General features: G+C 37.1%; 1 protein-coding gene and 1 long non-coding RNA gene across 2 annotated transcripts; one reads left to right on the top strand and one right to left on the bottom strand.

Moving 5' to 3' along the window:
* Positions 1-6,418: 6,418 nt before the first annotated feature.
* LOC103478708 (myelin-associated glycoprotein-like) lies at positions 6,419-10,587 on the bottom strand. The gene is made up of 13 exons (XM_008432709.2): positions 10,441-10,587; positions 9,078-9,156; positions 8,600-8,995; positions 8,209-8,508; positions 7,990-8,089; positions 7,846-7,881; positions 7,731-7,763; positions 7,564-7,605; positions 7,336-7,362; positions 7,201-7,230; positions 7,047-7,112; positions 6,935-6,962; positions 6,419-6,863 (listed from the first exon to the last, which is right to left on the bottom strand). The coding sequence occupies exons 2-13, from the start codon at positions 9,118-9,120 to the stop codon at positions 6,801-6,803; spliced, it is 1,164 nt and encodes a 387-aa protein (XP_008430931.2). The 5' UTR covers positions 9,121-9,156; positions 10,441-10,587; the 3' UTR covers positions 6,419-6,800.
* A 1,221-nt stretch (positions 10,588-11,808) lies between these two features.
* Positions 11,809-12,749, top strand: LOC145555318 (uncharacterized). The gene is made up of 2 exons (XR_014091464.1): positions 11,809-12,242; positions 12,327-12,749. It is a non-coding gene; the product is annotated as an uncharacterized LOC145555318 (long non-coding RNA).
* The last annotated feature ends 3,352 nt before the right edge of the window (positions 12,750-16,101 follow it).

The raw sequence follows: 16,101 nt of genomic DNA, 5'->3' as shown, positions 1-16,101 counted from the left end.
AAACAAACAACAACAACGACAAAAACGCTTAGAATTTCTTTTCAGATTAGTTTTTTTTTTTCTAAACATTTTTCCCTGCTCAATGTGGGGGTGAGATCTCAGAAGGCTCCATGTGAGTATTAAATTATTACCGTCAGCTCAACACTGCAACCATCCATTCTACAACATGCTTATCCCTAGAGGGGTCACCAGGGATGGTCAACGGGCGAGAGGCGGCGCACCCTGGTCAGGTCACCAGTCCAGCTCAACACAGCGACTGCAAAATATTCCCAGCTGTTGCATTTAGGAAGTGTGGCAACTGAAAACATCTTTGAAACTTCATTTGGTAACACTTTATTTGACGGGGTTTGAATAAGACTGACATGACACTGTCATAAACATGACAAAACATCTGTCATGAACATGGAGTCTTTATTAATGTAGTCATGACGTGTCATTTGGTAAATAATGACACTTTTAATGCAAAGTTGCTCTAAAAGTTGCCTTGAAAGTCCACTAAAAGTCCCAACTTTGCATTATTTTGTAAACGACACAAAGTTGGCACTTTTAATGGACTTTCAAAGCAAATTTTAAAGTAACTTTGCATTAAAAGTGTCATTATTTACTTTTGAAAAATAACATGCTTCACTGATATAAGCTGCATATGTAAACACACAACATAAACACATATAATACTGTCAAATTTGAGCAGTGGTGGACATTTCTCCACCACTGCTTACCAATCAAAGCAGCATACCAATCAAACTGACTGCTTCAGCCTCCCAGAGCAGAAAGAAACAACTTAAATCTAATAAGGAGTTTTTAATTTTCAGTTTTCCTTTTTTAGTTTAACAATTATGTTAACATTTTTATTTATTTATTTTTTTAATAAACAAACTTTATGGCCTCAATTTAGCTCCATACACACTCATAGACCACGAGCTGAATTAGAATCGCTCCGCTCTCGTTTTCATTTTAAGTAATTGCTATTGCGAAGCTGTTACTGCAAATGCTACCCTATACACTCAATCTTGCCGTGGATTTATAAGAATAAGCCCAACTGTGCAAAAAAAAAAAAAAATACCGTGTAAGGGACAGCAGACTAACAGAGAAACGCAAAAAATAGGGAAAAGGAAAAAGGGGCAAGAAAAAGCTCAAAAATAAGCAACAGCGTTCCTGCAGCCAGTCGCAGCTTTGCAACACTCCCTCTGGTATTATATATTTTTTTAAGATAGCCAGGTCTAAAGTTTACATCATGCGGCACTTCTAACACGCCCAGGTCAGAGTAGGACGCGTCTCGTTCACCAGCTGTGATCAACAGGATGAGCTGCAGGCTGAACTGGGCGGGCACTCAGCTGCAGCGGACAGCGCAGCGCTGTTCCAGTGCTGGCTGCCAGTGGCTGTTACGTAAGGCGGACGAAAATGTAAATTTGGCTATTGGACACACAAGCAGCAGATGGTTTAAATCAAACAGCGAGCAGAATTATCTCTTCCACCCAAGGGCGTAGGAAAGAGTTTGTCATTAGGGGAGGGGGGACGCATATCGGAAACCTGACAGATCAGTAAATACCTTGAGCAGAAATGTCAAACTATTATGCCATCAACACGTCAGTAATGCGTTACTCTAATCTGACCCTTGTTTCAGTAACAAGTATTCTAAAATGTTACTATTTACAATCCAATAATCAGATTAAAATTATGCATAGTATAATGACGTAATTCCAGGATGAACACTCACTTTAGAATTTGCCTCACAACTAGCAAGCTACATACTCTGGTAGCACAGACAGGCTAACAGATTCTGATATATCTTATTGGTCAAAAGACATTTGATTATTGGTCAAAATGCATTGATATAAATTGACTGGTAATTGAACAGGTTCTACTTCGTCTAAAACCAAAGTAGAAAACAGCTCATAAAATAGGACTCGGCAGTTTTAAACTCAATACAGCAGTATGACCAACAAAAATAAAATCTAAAAAACAAGTTTTGTTCAGTGCAACAGTTTGATCTACAAAATAAATAAAAATGATACTTTTCACGTCTAACAGACACTTTAGCTCCTCACTGTTAACTCAGTCTCACTTTCCAGCCCTGCATTCAGTAACTTACCAAACATGAGCCATAAAAACACTGAAGCAAAAAGCCTAAATGTTTGTTTTCCCTGTCATTTTCAGCCACAAACATTTAACTGAAATATCTACAGTTATGTGTTTCTGTCTCTGCCTCCCTCTGACTCTGCAGCCTGATGTTCCTGTATGGATTCATGGATTTACAACAGACACTACAGAAATGTACAGTGTCATAATGTGAACTAAATATAAAAAGTATGTTTTTATCATACAGAATGAGAATTTTAACAACTTAATTTTCAGATGTATATATTATTATACATCAATTCTATTTACTGTGTAGCAAAAATTTTCACTAATTTATTTTTAAACCTCTCCTCAAGCACTTTTCTTATTGCCTCCTAACCATTACCCTTATAGTGTGGAAATAATGAAAAAAATATTGAAACGTTGAAAGAAATCAACCTGACATCAGTCTCCACCTGTTCTCCTTTGTGGTTCTATTATAATTAATATAATTTTATATCTTCACACTCTGAAACTCCACCTGGCTCTCCTATGTCTTCCCTGATCTGCTCCTCTCATAATAAAATAGTTTAGTTTATTTAAAAAGTAAAAACAGTTAATACATATTTCAATAAACTAAATGAAGATCTCAACAGAGCTTCACCAGTCAACATCATTCTAGCACTGCTGTTCTAAATATCTAAATGATATAATATAATATCAATACATGTTAAGTGGTCAGTATGATCAGGTGTTGCTCACTTTAAATAAAAAGGCTCATTTCGCTGCTGTTTCAGTTTCATTCTAAATCATTGTGACTAGACTAGCTAGCTTTTAAACAGTTAGCAGTAAAATTTTGAACATGTGACTATCCCAGAATTAAAACCGCTTAACCAAAAAGATTTAGTTCTATATATAAAAGTAAACTGACAAGATGTTATAAACGAGCGATATTCGTGGCAACATTCCTGACAGATTGTTTACTTCATTCAAACAGTTTCTCTGACTCCGTCTGCTGCTGCCTTTACTCTGAGCCGTTCAGAGGGGGGAGGGGGAGGAAGCGCTCTGCTGAATGCGCTGTTGTGCTCCTTCAAAATAAAAGCATGCGATTGGAAGATTTTAAAATTCTTCGCAACTGCTGTGAAATTATTGGGGGGGACGAATGTGACTGTCTCCCCCCGCTTCCTGCGCCTATGCTTCCACCTCATATTTTGTTGAATGTCGAGTCAGCAAAACAAATAATACAGGTCAAGTTGGTAAAAATGAAAAACAGTAAAAAAGGTACACTGTTTTCAGTCACATGGAAAAATACATTCTACAGGTTTTCACAGTATTGCTTCACTGTTCTTCCCTCAGATTTAACCCACACACCTTTCTGTGGAAAGATATATTTTAGTAATGCTGGGCTCGGCAAGATTGGTGCAGAAATAATTTTCAGTTCTGCTTCTCAGAAGTAAACAACACATTTACTAAAATATATTATCTGAGACGACACATTGGAATCTGAGTTTGCAGATGATGAAAATGTGGCGACACTAGGTGGAAACTGATATGGTGAACTTTTAGCTTTAATAGGTTGCCTAACAACGCCACCTTGGGAATTTCACCCAGGGAATATGTCCTTTGGTTTAAGGCACACATTTATGCATGGATTAAAACATCTGAGACAGTTTCAAAATGATATATAAAAAAAACATTTATTAAATTCTTTTTAAAATGTTCTTTTTAAAACCAGCTTCTTCTAAGAATGAAAGAAAAGAAAAGAAAAATCAAAGAAAATAGAAGACAGTGCAGTAGCTGAGGTTACCGGCCGAAGGGGCGCTATAGGGTTGGCGCCAAACACAGCAAACCAAAAAAAAAAACCTTTAACACACCAGACGCAGTGAGACAACCTAAACTCAAGAGTCACAGCACGCAGAAGAGGAAGACACCATCACCACACCAACACCGCCACCGGACCTCAGCAACTGCAAAACAACAAAAGAGAAGCAGTTAACCAATATAGCAATCTTAAACCTAATAAGAAAAACAATATCAGCCTGACTAAATAAAGAACAAAAAGGGCCGTAAACAAAATGAGTAAAGAAATAGAAACCAACCAACAATAGACAATGCAAATTAAAACATCAGGACCAGGCGTGGCCCGCTTGTCATGCCACAACAGGAGGTGAAATGGGTGCGCCGATGCCACACCCCAAACACCGCTTCGATGAAGGCGAATAATGCCGCCGCAGTCCAACTTTAAAAACGATTGTGTAGAAGTCCGGGAGACGAACTCAGTGCAAAGCAGAGTAGATCGGAGCAGACCTCCCTCTCCCCAGCCACTTCTTCCAGCTCCTCCAGGGGAACCCCAAGGCGTTCCCAGGCCAGCTGAGAGACATAGTCCCTCCAGCGTGTCCTGGGTCTTCCCTGAGGCCTCCTCCTGGTGGGACGTACCCGGAACATCTCACCAGGGAGGCGTCCAGGAGGCATCCTTACCAGATGCCCGAGCCACCTGGTGAACTCCAGCAACAGGTTAGATGAAAACCATTTGAGTTGTGATTATGACGCCTCATGTTAGCAACATGTGTTATCCCTGGTTCTTAAGATGAACACCATCTCACCCAAAAAGGAGAAATGCTCTCAGAATATAATTACCATCAGAGATGAATCTGAGGGACCAGCAGGGAGATTAAAACCAGGAGTTTCTTGATTCACCTTCCAATCTCCACTTTGTGACAGATTAAAGTCTCTTCAGTGAAGTGGGTTGGAAAAGTTAAATTGTGAATGAAGATAGCATTTGTTCACTTTTTGATTTAAAATATTTGATTTAGAAAGACAAATACTTAAAACTCTGGAGCTGGTTACCTTTTTAACATAAAAAGGAACTAAGATTGCATGAAAGGGTAAATATTTTCTTAGATGCCGCTCAACCTCTGTCTCCGTTTTACATTTTATTGTGTGATGTAAATGAACCATGGAGAAAAAAAACGATTGCCTTGAACACCAGAAGCTGTCATCAGGAAATACCCAGCTATATGCACCTAACTTATAGCTAGGAAATATGAAAATAATTTATATATAAACTGCTTTCTGTCACATATATTTTAATACTTTATAACAGGAAACTTGTTAAACGTGATAAACTATAATCCCTTCAATTATTCAGTTATAAAACTTCCAACCTTTCTGTTTGGATTAAAGGGATGTTTTGAGCTCACAGGACTGTTGCTGACTGACTTTCTAAAAACCTGCAGAGTGATGGTGTACGGTGCTGTGAAACTGTATTTGACTTCTGCTTTTGCTTACTTGGTCAGTCACCAAATGAATTTTAAAACCAAACAAAGACAACCTCAAACAAACAAACATCGTTCAGTAAATGTGACATCAAGTATTCAAATGATGTACTAGTAATACGCAATATAAACCAACCTACCCATAGGTGAAATAGAAAATGTCCTCCAAGCCTTAGAAATTTTTCTGCCATCTTTAGTGGGATTGACTGTCATCAAGTATTTATGATAATTGACAATGAGTTAAAATATCTGAATTGGATGTAAATCCAGACTTTAACTAGGAAATGCCCAAGCCTCTGATTTTTTTCACGCTTTTTAGAGTTGGATTAGCTGGTGTGCTTTGAGTAATTTTCTAAATCAAGTCTTGGAGAGCTTTAGGCCATGTCAGTCTTATGCATACCCTTTCAAATAAAGTGTTACCACCAAATGTCTTAGGGATCATTAAAATTGTTTCTTTCTTTTAAAATGTGAGATGAACCATTTAAACACTTTTGCAGATTTCTCCGTAAACTTGCACGTTATGTTAGTGGGTGTGGGGGTAGGGTTGTAAAATGGACTTTTTTGAGCTTTACATAATGTTATTCCCTCATCAAAAACATGGAGTGTGTCTTTGACTCTTTCATAATTATTTGAGTAATCCTTTAATCTCCAGTGGCAGCCATTTCTCACCAAGTGCCGCCTTTTCCTCTCGGCTCCTCCTCCTCTGAGCCCCATGCCAAGGCTCTGTCTCACAGAGAACGACTCCCCAACTCAGCTCCTTCAAACTAGCGGTAGCAACAATTACAAAACTTTGTTAAAGGCTTCATGGAGAAACGTTGTGATAATGGGCATCTTGGACGTTGATCACTGGCACTAACTCCCCCGTGACCCTAGCCAGGAATATTTGAGAATGGACAGCAGATAGACTTCTGGCCATCCTTTAAGCAACTCCAACATTTTAATAATTTGATAAAATTTTTAAAGCTTTTGTACACATGAACCAATCTATTGCTTTAGTGCTTAATTTGAGCCCTGTACATTGGTTGCAACATCCCCAATGGTAATATTTGAGCAGTTTTCAGTTTATTGTCACTATTTGTCAAAGAGTGCCAATAAAACATCTCTGTTTTCTTTTAAAAAGGTTTATTTGCATGTAGAAAATATTTGCCATAGTTATAAATCAAACATTGGCTGAAACACAGTATGCATGGATGAATGGATACATTTGTGATTTATACAAATAATCACTGTGAGCACACAGGCCCTTTCATTTTTATTGGCAGGGATGCCACAGTTGATGAGGGTGCAGTAAACGTAGCATATGTTAGCTTAGCCGGTATTATAAAGACTTAAATCTGTGCATATGTAAAGCATGTACCTTAATTCATCATTAAATCAGAAAAATCAAAAGAATACAACCGGTTTGCTGAAACAAAGGATGCTGATAATTACACTGGCTATTTACTTTGATCATCACGTTTTACATTTTCACACGTTTCCATAAATATTCAAGTCTGCAGTGTTCATGTAGTCGTCGTTGTCATCCAGGTCCTATGAAGAATAAGGGTGTTTATAAAAAATGGACTGAATTTTAATTAACCGGAAAAAACACTGAATCATACCTGTTTGTAATTGTTGGATTTTTGTTGGCTTTATGGTCCCACCCCAACAGCAGAAATAACAATTAGACACTTTTCATAGAAAATATTTCATAAATCTAATTGAAGTGGTTACCTCTTCGGAGACGGGAAGCGAGGTTTGTTAGTTTTCTGTCCACCACAGGAGTTTTCATTATTGGGACTAATGATTCAAATAACGGTTTTTACAATTAAAACACACACACCAAGAAAACTTTAGAACTTGTAGTTTCTTTAAGTTAAATATTCACCTTTGATCATGCTGGTTCCTTTGGGGTCTCCTGTTAAAGACAAATTAAATACTATATGTGTAATATTTCAAATACAAAGACAAGAGCTTGTCTTATGCGTAAGGTTTTTACAAAGCAACTAAAAGTTCCAGTTACCTTGAAAATCTGCTCCAAATAGATCTTCTGGGAAAAACAAAGAAGGAACAGAAAGTATGCAAATGTTTTAGGAAGCATTTTGTCTAAAGTCAAAAAAGGAATTCATCTTTTACACTTAAAAAAAAAACACTAACTCAGCAGTTTGCAGGTCTATTTGAAGCTACAACAGAAAATATGAACTTTTTCTCTTAAATTCAGTGCTGCATTGAGAAAAGTAAAATCTCTTGCCTTTGATCAGAAGGAGTTGGTCCTGAGGCTCCAGGTCGAAGCCTGAAAATGTCATATACTGAATTAAATGTTATATTAGATAAGTACAATGTTATTAAGATGAGAATAATCATTTTTAACTGTCTAACAGAGGCATGGACATTCATTGGAAAGTGACTATTTCTCACCGGCGAGACAGTCTAGACATCCTGTTCCACATGCTAATGATTGAAAAGTAAAGTGTGTTATAATAATGTAGTTAAATGTAGCTGTGTGACTGTGAGCAAACTGTCTTTTTTATACCTGCCATCTTGACTTTGAAGCTCTTGAATACGTTTCCTTTAAAAGACCAAACATTTGTTAAAATATTAGACATCTGAAACCAATTGCCAGGATTTTTTTCATGTTCACTGTTTGTGAAAATGAGTTTGGTATTTTGTTACTCACTTGTATTTCTTCACCATCAAAACACAGAAGAGTCCAAAGATGACAGCAGTGGCAGTGACAGCAACAGCAGGAATGATGATGTGGTTGTAGTTTTCTATGCCTGCAAAACAAATGTAAACAATTTCTTTTTTATTGCAACAAGTGGGCAGGATTTAAAATGGCTGTTCTTCTGAGAGGATTTTCAAAATGAACAAAAAAGCGAACCAAAGTTTATCTCACGTTTTACATTAAGTGTGAACTTTTCCTCTGATTTCATTCCTCCATTAAATGATGCTGTGCAGATGAGCTCTGATTCGTCATCCTTTTCCTCAGGAACGAAGGACAGGATGGACTCTGCTTCCCAGATCCCTGAATGAATGAGTTTATGAACTTCAGTGATTTCATCATCCTTATTTTCCCGACTCCATTTAATCTGAGGGCGATGCGAGGGGCAGGTGTGGTGAACAGAGCAGGTGAGGATGTAGGGTTTGCCTGGAGTGGCCGTCTTTATTGGACCCAGTTTGAGTTTAGGTTTGTCATCTGTGAACAACAAATACAGGAAGCAGTTAAAGTAAAAAAGGGTTAAACAAACAAGCAGCATTAATATACAGCATGTGGAGTATATACATACGGATCATTTTGATATCAGCACATTTCTCAACAAAGGAGAACTTTTCTGTAGTGGGTTGGTTGTTGTCTTTTCGTACAAGTTCAATGCGGAAGCAGAAAGGGCCGTTGTCATGATCTTTAACTTCAACTATTTCTAAGGTGCAGTTGTTCTGACCCAGGTTTCCCAGCAACTTGGTTCGGCCCTTAAAGCTGTCCAGGATCTTTGTGTTGTCCTCATGGTAGTAGATCTCGTTCCATTTGTCCTTTCGATGCCAGATGCCCCTGATTCTGGAGGTAGACAGGTAAGTCCCAGGATGACTGACTGTACAGGGCAGCACAACACAGGAGCCCACCAGAGCGTCAATGGACTTTACAACATCGGCCGTCCACTCATCTCCGAGCACAGGGCTGCAAATCACTGATCAGAACCAAAGCACAAAGTTACAAATAATTATTGAGGAGCAAAAGAAGATGGATGGAGTAATTTACTAAACACTCACCAGCCAAAACCAAACACATCTTGAGCTTTCTCTCGTGGTCCATTGTGCCGAAAAACCCTGTGGGTTTGATTGTTCAAATCTGAAGGAATTTATAATGGAGAAAAAAAAAACACAAAATATTATATCAATCCCAAGGATTAAAAACTTAATAAGGAGATTTAATTTAATTGTTTTGCTAAAATACTTAAATCAAGGATGTTAAATGGTTAAAGTCTCAGAGTCCATCAGCGATGAAAGTTAATCAGAAATGAGCATTGCATCTGCACCAGCAGATTGATTACAGTATTAAATAACTACACAGGAGAGTTGACTTTGATCTAAAAGAATAACACAAATAAAAAATGGAATCTGAGACTAAAATAAATAAGGAAGACCAAACTCTGAAATTAATTTAGTGTGATGATTTCACAATCATAAATATGGAAACATATGAGTGAGAAACTGTATGAGGGAAGTGAGGTTAGGTGGGGGTTTGGGTACAACGCCATTATGACGGAAAAAAATAAAACAAATTCAGAACAAAAGACGCATCTAAGCAGAATGCTAAACCTGAACATTTGTGTGGAATTCAGAAAAGCAAAATGAAAACATTCAATTTGCAAAACTATTACGCATATAGTCACCCAAAATGAAAATATGAACTCCACCCACAAATAATCTTGAAAAGTATTTATTTTGATAATCTTCAATATGAAAATGACATGTTATGAAAGTGAATGTGCAGGACCTCCTGTTTTGAGTCAGAAATCTGCCTGCAATAAAAGCTCTTAATAATGACATAACTGGTTTCTCCGTGGATTAAATTGCTGCTTGAAATATTCAATTTATAATTACTCATTTAGCAAAGAAAACATTGTGAACAGATTGTATCAAAATGAATAATACTGGGGAAAGTTCAAAACAGCAGATGAAGATACACGATGTTAAAGTAAGAGGAAGTTAGTTTGTTCTTCTGTGTATTCATTTGTGTTTTTATATAAAGTATATATATATATATACTTTTGGGATGCAACTTTTGTTGCTTTTGTTAAAACATTTTTCCTTACCTATGCTTTCTATTTACAATAATATCAAATAGTTCCATCATTTTATAATCATTTAACCTTTTAATGGGGATATATATATTTTTAAACTGAATCAAGTATTCAGAAAAAAAAAATAATAAAAAAATATCCTAATTTAAATCAAAATGTTACATTAAGAACAATCAACAGAGACAGTATTAAATCTAATCATTACTTTCATTGTATTTATCACTGCTAATCTGCATTTTCCCCCCATTTTTTTAACCAAGCCCTTACTTTATTAGAAAAATATGAAAAAGCTAAGTTTGGTGCAATTATTACAATTGTCAAAATCTTACCTAATGGCGTCTCTGTCTTGTCACAGTGGTTTTCTGAAAACACTTCTGACGAATGATTCTTTGTTTGGTTTCTGAAATTTGGCAGGCGCCACAATTACTTTCAACGTGTGCGAAAATGTAAGAGCGTGTGTGCAGAGGCAGTGAAGCCAGAGTTAATGATGCAGAGAACAGGGAGTGGTCTCACTCGAGGTCTATTACTCATCTGTATGCAAATCGCTGTTATATTTTAAAACACAGAATCTCTGACACTTAACCAGGAAAGAAAATGCTAGATTCTTGTTTTTATCTTTCCCATGCTTGAAGCTACAATTGGCTTTACCCAAAGGAAATTCAATTTGTCATCAGGTTCAGATTTCCTCTGGCTGTATAAAGATCACTGGTTTAAACAGAGCGACAGAAAAGAGAAAAATGTTTTTCCTCTATCGTTAAATCAACACATTAAACCAAAAAGAGAAGTGATCTGGTAAAAAAAAAAAATGCCCTGCCTTAACAGAAATGCATACATCTCCACATAATAAATACGTTTCTGAAAGACAAGGAGATCTAAAGAATATTAACTAAAATGTCTGTGATCGTAAGACTGTGTGATAATTAAGAAAGTTGGTATGAATAAAAATCCACTGAGTCATTTTTACATTTGTTCTTGGTGGCTTTCAGCAGTACGTTGCAGGGCATGTCCTTGGTTGTCTTCACTTTATTTTGTGTAATGACTGTATTTTTTACAGTGTATTCTTTAAGAAGTAAGGCTAGGTCACAGGAAAATCAGCATCGGTGTAAAACGCATTGTTCAGTATTGAAAAACACCTACAGAAATTGCTTTGTGAGACTTGAATTGAACTCTAGAGACCTCTGCTGCTCAAATAGCGTTATATTTTGAAAGATCGACACTTGAAACAGGAAATGGAAACTGGCAGAGGTTCTTGCAATATTTCAGGCAACACTTACTGGTAATAATCAGACTTTAGCAGAACATTCCTTGAAAGCTGGTATCTACATCTATTGCACAAATAATCAGACCAATTTTGGTGTTAAAAGATCAAAATCATGCATTTCTTCAGGCTAAAACGGCGGTTTAGAAATACTAAAGAACGGACAACATTTCTTCCCCCTGTCATCGATATTATCCTTATGTAGACCATCAAAGACAACGATTCATCACTGGTCTGTCTGGTTTTATAAGAAAAATGCATGATTAAAAGAATAGACTTGTTTACAAGTAGCACATAGAATCATGAGCTTAATGTAATTTATCAGGTTTAGTTAGTAAGCATACATTTTTCCATCTTGCACAATAAATTTCAGAGTTTCAACATGTGATTCCACATGCTACTTTTTATTCCTGACATTTGGAAAATATATGCTGAACCATGTCACCTTGACTAAAGTTGTTAACACTCTTTTATACTCAAGAGGGTTTATAATTACTTTGCAATATTGTCTTTGTATGATTATAAGTGAACTGTCCTGTACTATTATATCCATTGGGGATGATAAGTCAACTGACATGTAATTGTTTTTATCAAAATGTTTGATCGCTTGAGGTTCCAGGCCGATTACGAATGAAGCTTATTTACAATGTGATAAACAGAAAGAGCTGAGGAAGAGAGCCATTAATCAAACACTGATTGACTTTTGTATTTACAGTCTCTTAGTGATGTAATTAATTGATCAGTTAATGTCCGATGAGGTCGCAACCTCAGGACTTTAAAATGAAGGAGTCTGACTATCTCTTGCAGTGCATCAGGACTTCAGCAGCCAGATCAGCAGAAGGAATATGACCTCTTGTAATCTGCTCCATAAAGGTAAGAAAATGTACAGTCATATTTCTCTGACATGTGTAAATTTATTTTTACAATAATTCTTACACTTTGTGTTTTACTGGATAGATTTGATCCATGGACAGTGAAGCTCTCAGCTTTTCTAATGGGTAACTCGTCGTCCACTGGCTTCGCTTCCCCCAAGAGACTGTCCTGGGGACGCCTGAAGGAGGACACTGTCGAGCTGCAAGACGTCCTAACCAGAAAAGAAGAGGATCGCAGGAGCGCTAAAAGGAAGCTATGCTTAGCTGTCAAAAAGATTCACCTCCCTCGCAATATCAATTATGTTGATCTGGATTTTCAAGGGAATTCCCACCCAAAAAGTGGAGAAAGCTTTAACTCTGCCTTTGTGGAAGAAAGCGGCGGATGAGTTTATAACACAGCTTGGTGAGAAATATTTTTCAGCCGTGGTGTTTGAGGCAACCACCTTTATTTCACTGTAGCTACAAACTAGAAAAAAGGAAGTGATACAATAAAGCAAAAATAAACGTACTGACAGTTCAGTTGGTGTGCGATGCATGCTCCAAGCTGCTGTTAGATGATTATCTTGATTATAGACTTAATGACAAAAATAGAACAAGAAAAACAGCATGAATTATAAGAGTAACTCTCAGGTGGACCTTTTGTTAGACAAAAGTACCTCAACTTATCTTGTAAGATGCATTTGTAAATATTTCAGTCATTCTGGTTGTAATATTTTTGCATTTAGATGTGTAACATTATGCAGTAGCGTGTTGGACAGATACACTAAACACTGTTTTGTGTCTTTGTGTTGGTTCTTATCGGGAACATCCTTGAGATAAATACAAATAACTGATGAGCTGAGGATTTACTGAAACAGAAGCTGTAACTGTGAGATAAGACCAGTGTAACATCTGAAATAGAGGCTGTCACTTAATGAACTTTACAGCAGGAGGACGACAACTTCCAAAACTGAATTAACTTTTGAAATGACACAAACATGGAAGATCTCTGTACCAGTTTTCTACTACAGTTTCATTGTTGGTAAAATAGTTTCATTTGAAAAAATACATTGAAAATTTGATGAGTGCCACAAATTGCTTGTGGCTTTTTTTTTGCACTTTTTTGAAAGGTGTTATAATTACTATGTCACAGATAGCAACATGTAACTTGTTGTACAAGAAGCAGGACTGACTGGTTTTCTGTTCAATAGTATTATAAATGGAAATTGAAAACACAAACACCTCATAATGAGACACAAAAGTTGAAATGTAATAACTGAGACAAGAAATATCTGAAGACAGATTTACTACTGTTTTATTCACTGATGACAGTGAATCTTGAATTACCAGATCTGGGCTGTGTCTGTCCAGTAACAGGCACAGAACTACACTTGAACTATGGGGAAACAGTTTGGGCTGGAATGAGTAAAGATGAGCGAGTGAGGTCTAACGGAATATATATATATAAACAATTTCCAAACCTACAGCCAGTTTTTAGAAGATACTTTCCTACAGCAGAGGTGTAGGAGGCCCGTGGTTTTTATGCACCATCACACACATCAAAGCTATTCACCATGTGGCCTCAGAGATAAGATGAATGAATATGGAAAAAAATATGTTGGTTTTGTTTATGCTTGACAATAATTTTGAGAACTAATAGTTGTTTTTCAATATATATTTAACACACAATAACACAGTTTGTAATGTTGTCTGCATATAGTGTAGCCTCATAGTTAGTTCAAGTTTCCTATCTTCACATTTCATAAGTTTCTGTTCCTGTTCTCTGAAAAAGCTTCACAGGTTTTTCTTTATTTGGTTAAATGAATTCAACAGAAGCTGCCTCGTAGTTCCTCTTGCAGTCTGCCAGAAGGGTTATTTTAGGAAAACCTCTCAAGAAGAACAGAAGATTATTCAGTTTCTGTTAACCTACATTTGTGGTAAGTGGGTGTTCACTTGGTTTTTCACGAACTTGTCTGATTGCAACAGATTTTAAGAGTTGCTGTTTGGAAAAAGTGTTTTTTGTTTTAACCTCAACTCGAGCTGAACCTGAATGAAGCACTTCATCAACGACACATGATGGGATTTGTCTTTTCCTCATCCAAAAAAAACCCCACATTAGCACATTCAAAAGTTGTGACATTTTTATTTTGTATATCTTCCAGATAAACGTGGAGATTAGTTAATCCAGAGAGAGTATGACAAGCAGTTCTAGATTGGAAGTGTGGCTTATGGTCCAGCATTTGAGTAATGACTCATCCAGGAGAGGATATGTAGAAAAAAAGTTACTAATCGAGTGCAATTTAAGCCTTTTTGTGAGAAAGATCAGAATCCCCTCATTGTATCTCATGAGTCTGTTTGCAGAAGTTCAAGAAATGAGTAGTTTCTGATGTGACAAACCTTTTATGTCCAGCTGTTTTTCTCTGTTTTATGAACTGGACAGAAACATGACATGCATGTAGCTGCATATAATGAAAAAGTCCTCTAATCTGAGATCTGCCTGTGCAAAGAAAAATGAAAATCTTCATGGACAAAAAAGGGCCTTTTCTCCTCAAGATGGTAATTTAACATCAGTGTCAGAGGTCAGAGGCTTCTTCAATGCCGCTGCACCATAGATCACAAAAAGTCTTTCCTATTTACGGCTAAAGTTATATTTATTAACCCTTTGTGGAGTTCTGTATTATGACACAAACTATTAGATTTCCCTCAGGAATGTAGAGTTGTATTGACTTGACTTGCATTTGAAATTTGAGAAATTTTATTTTGAATGCAAGTTTTGCCTTTCAGAAAAACCCAGAAATGAGGGAAAACCAAATGTAAAAAGTGCAAATTATCTATTTACCAGTTATTGTCACAACAGTCTTAACGATGGAGTAATAACAAAATGCTTTATACAGCACATACCAGTCCTTACTGTGGGGAGCTTGGGTTTTTCGGTCTTTGTGTGGATTTTCTGTTGTCTGCTGCTTCCCTCGTCATCCACTAGATGGCGATAAGAGGCTGCTCCTTCCTGGAGGGCGTTCCTGCTGTCTGGATTCAGCGCACCTGATCAATCAATCATCTCCTCTTCTAGGAGTACATGAGAAGCGGTCTGCTAGCACTTTGAGGCCCGAGTGTTTTGCTAGTTGTGTTACTTTGCTTTCTGAGTTTTCCTGGTTTCATGGCTGGTTATTGGACCGCTCCTCGCCTCTCCTCACAAGAACTTATCTGTCCGCCCTCCACCGCAAAGCCTCTTCCATCTACCTCCAAAGAACTCTCCATCAAGACCACACACTGGAACCGGGATCATCACAAGGACCCCCTGCTAAGAGACCTCAACCTCAGAGACCACAGTACTTCTCCCCTTAAACTAACCTCCTCACCAAGTAAGATCAATCCATTTCCTCAGAATTCAATCTGTCCAATTTACCCTCAACTCAACATCTCTCTCAATTTACCCTCAGAGTTTTGACGACTTCGGCTTCCCACCCACAGGACAAGAATCTCACCATCTCACATTTCATCTTTGTTAAAGTAAACTTTATCTGATTCCCTGTTCTCATGTTTGTGGGTCAAAAGACGTGAACCCAACACGACGCTTACCAAGTGCCAAAAGTTAAGATAGTTGAGTTTTTTTTTTCTTCTAATCATACAGCCAAACAGTTCAAGACTGAAGGTGTGGTTTATTGTCCAACATTGGAGGAATAACTCACCCAGGTTTAAATATGTTATAAAAAAAATATAATTTCACTAACCAAGAGTAAGCCTTTGTGTTAGAAGTGTCAAAATTCACTCATTGAAAGTGAAAGTCTGTTGGCAGACAGGAAGAAGCTCAGGAAACCTGCAGTTTCCGATATGAAAAACCTTTCAGGTTCAGGTTTTCCTTCTGTTTCATAAAGTTTATT

This window comes from Poecilia reticulata, chromosome 16, assembly GCF_904066995.2.
Source record: "Poecilia reticulata chromosome 16, P_reticulata-male-v2, whole genome shotgun sequence".
Lineage (NCBI taxonomy): Eukaryota > Metazoa > Chordata > Actinopteri > Cyprinodontiformes > Poeciliidae > Poecilia > Poecilia reticulata.
The sequence above is the reverse complement of the archived record's forward strand: the minus strand, read 5'-3'. Positions and strand labels throughout refer to the sequence as shown.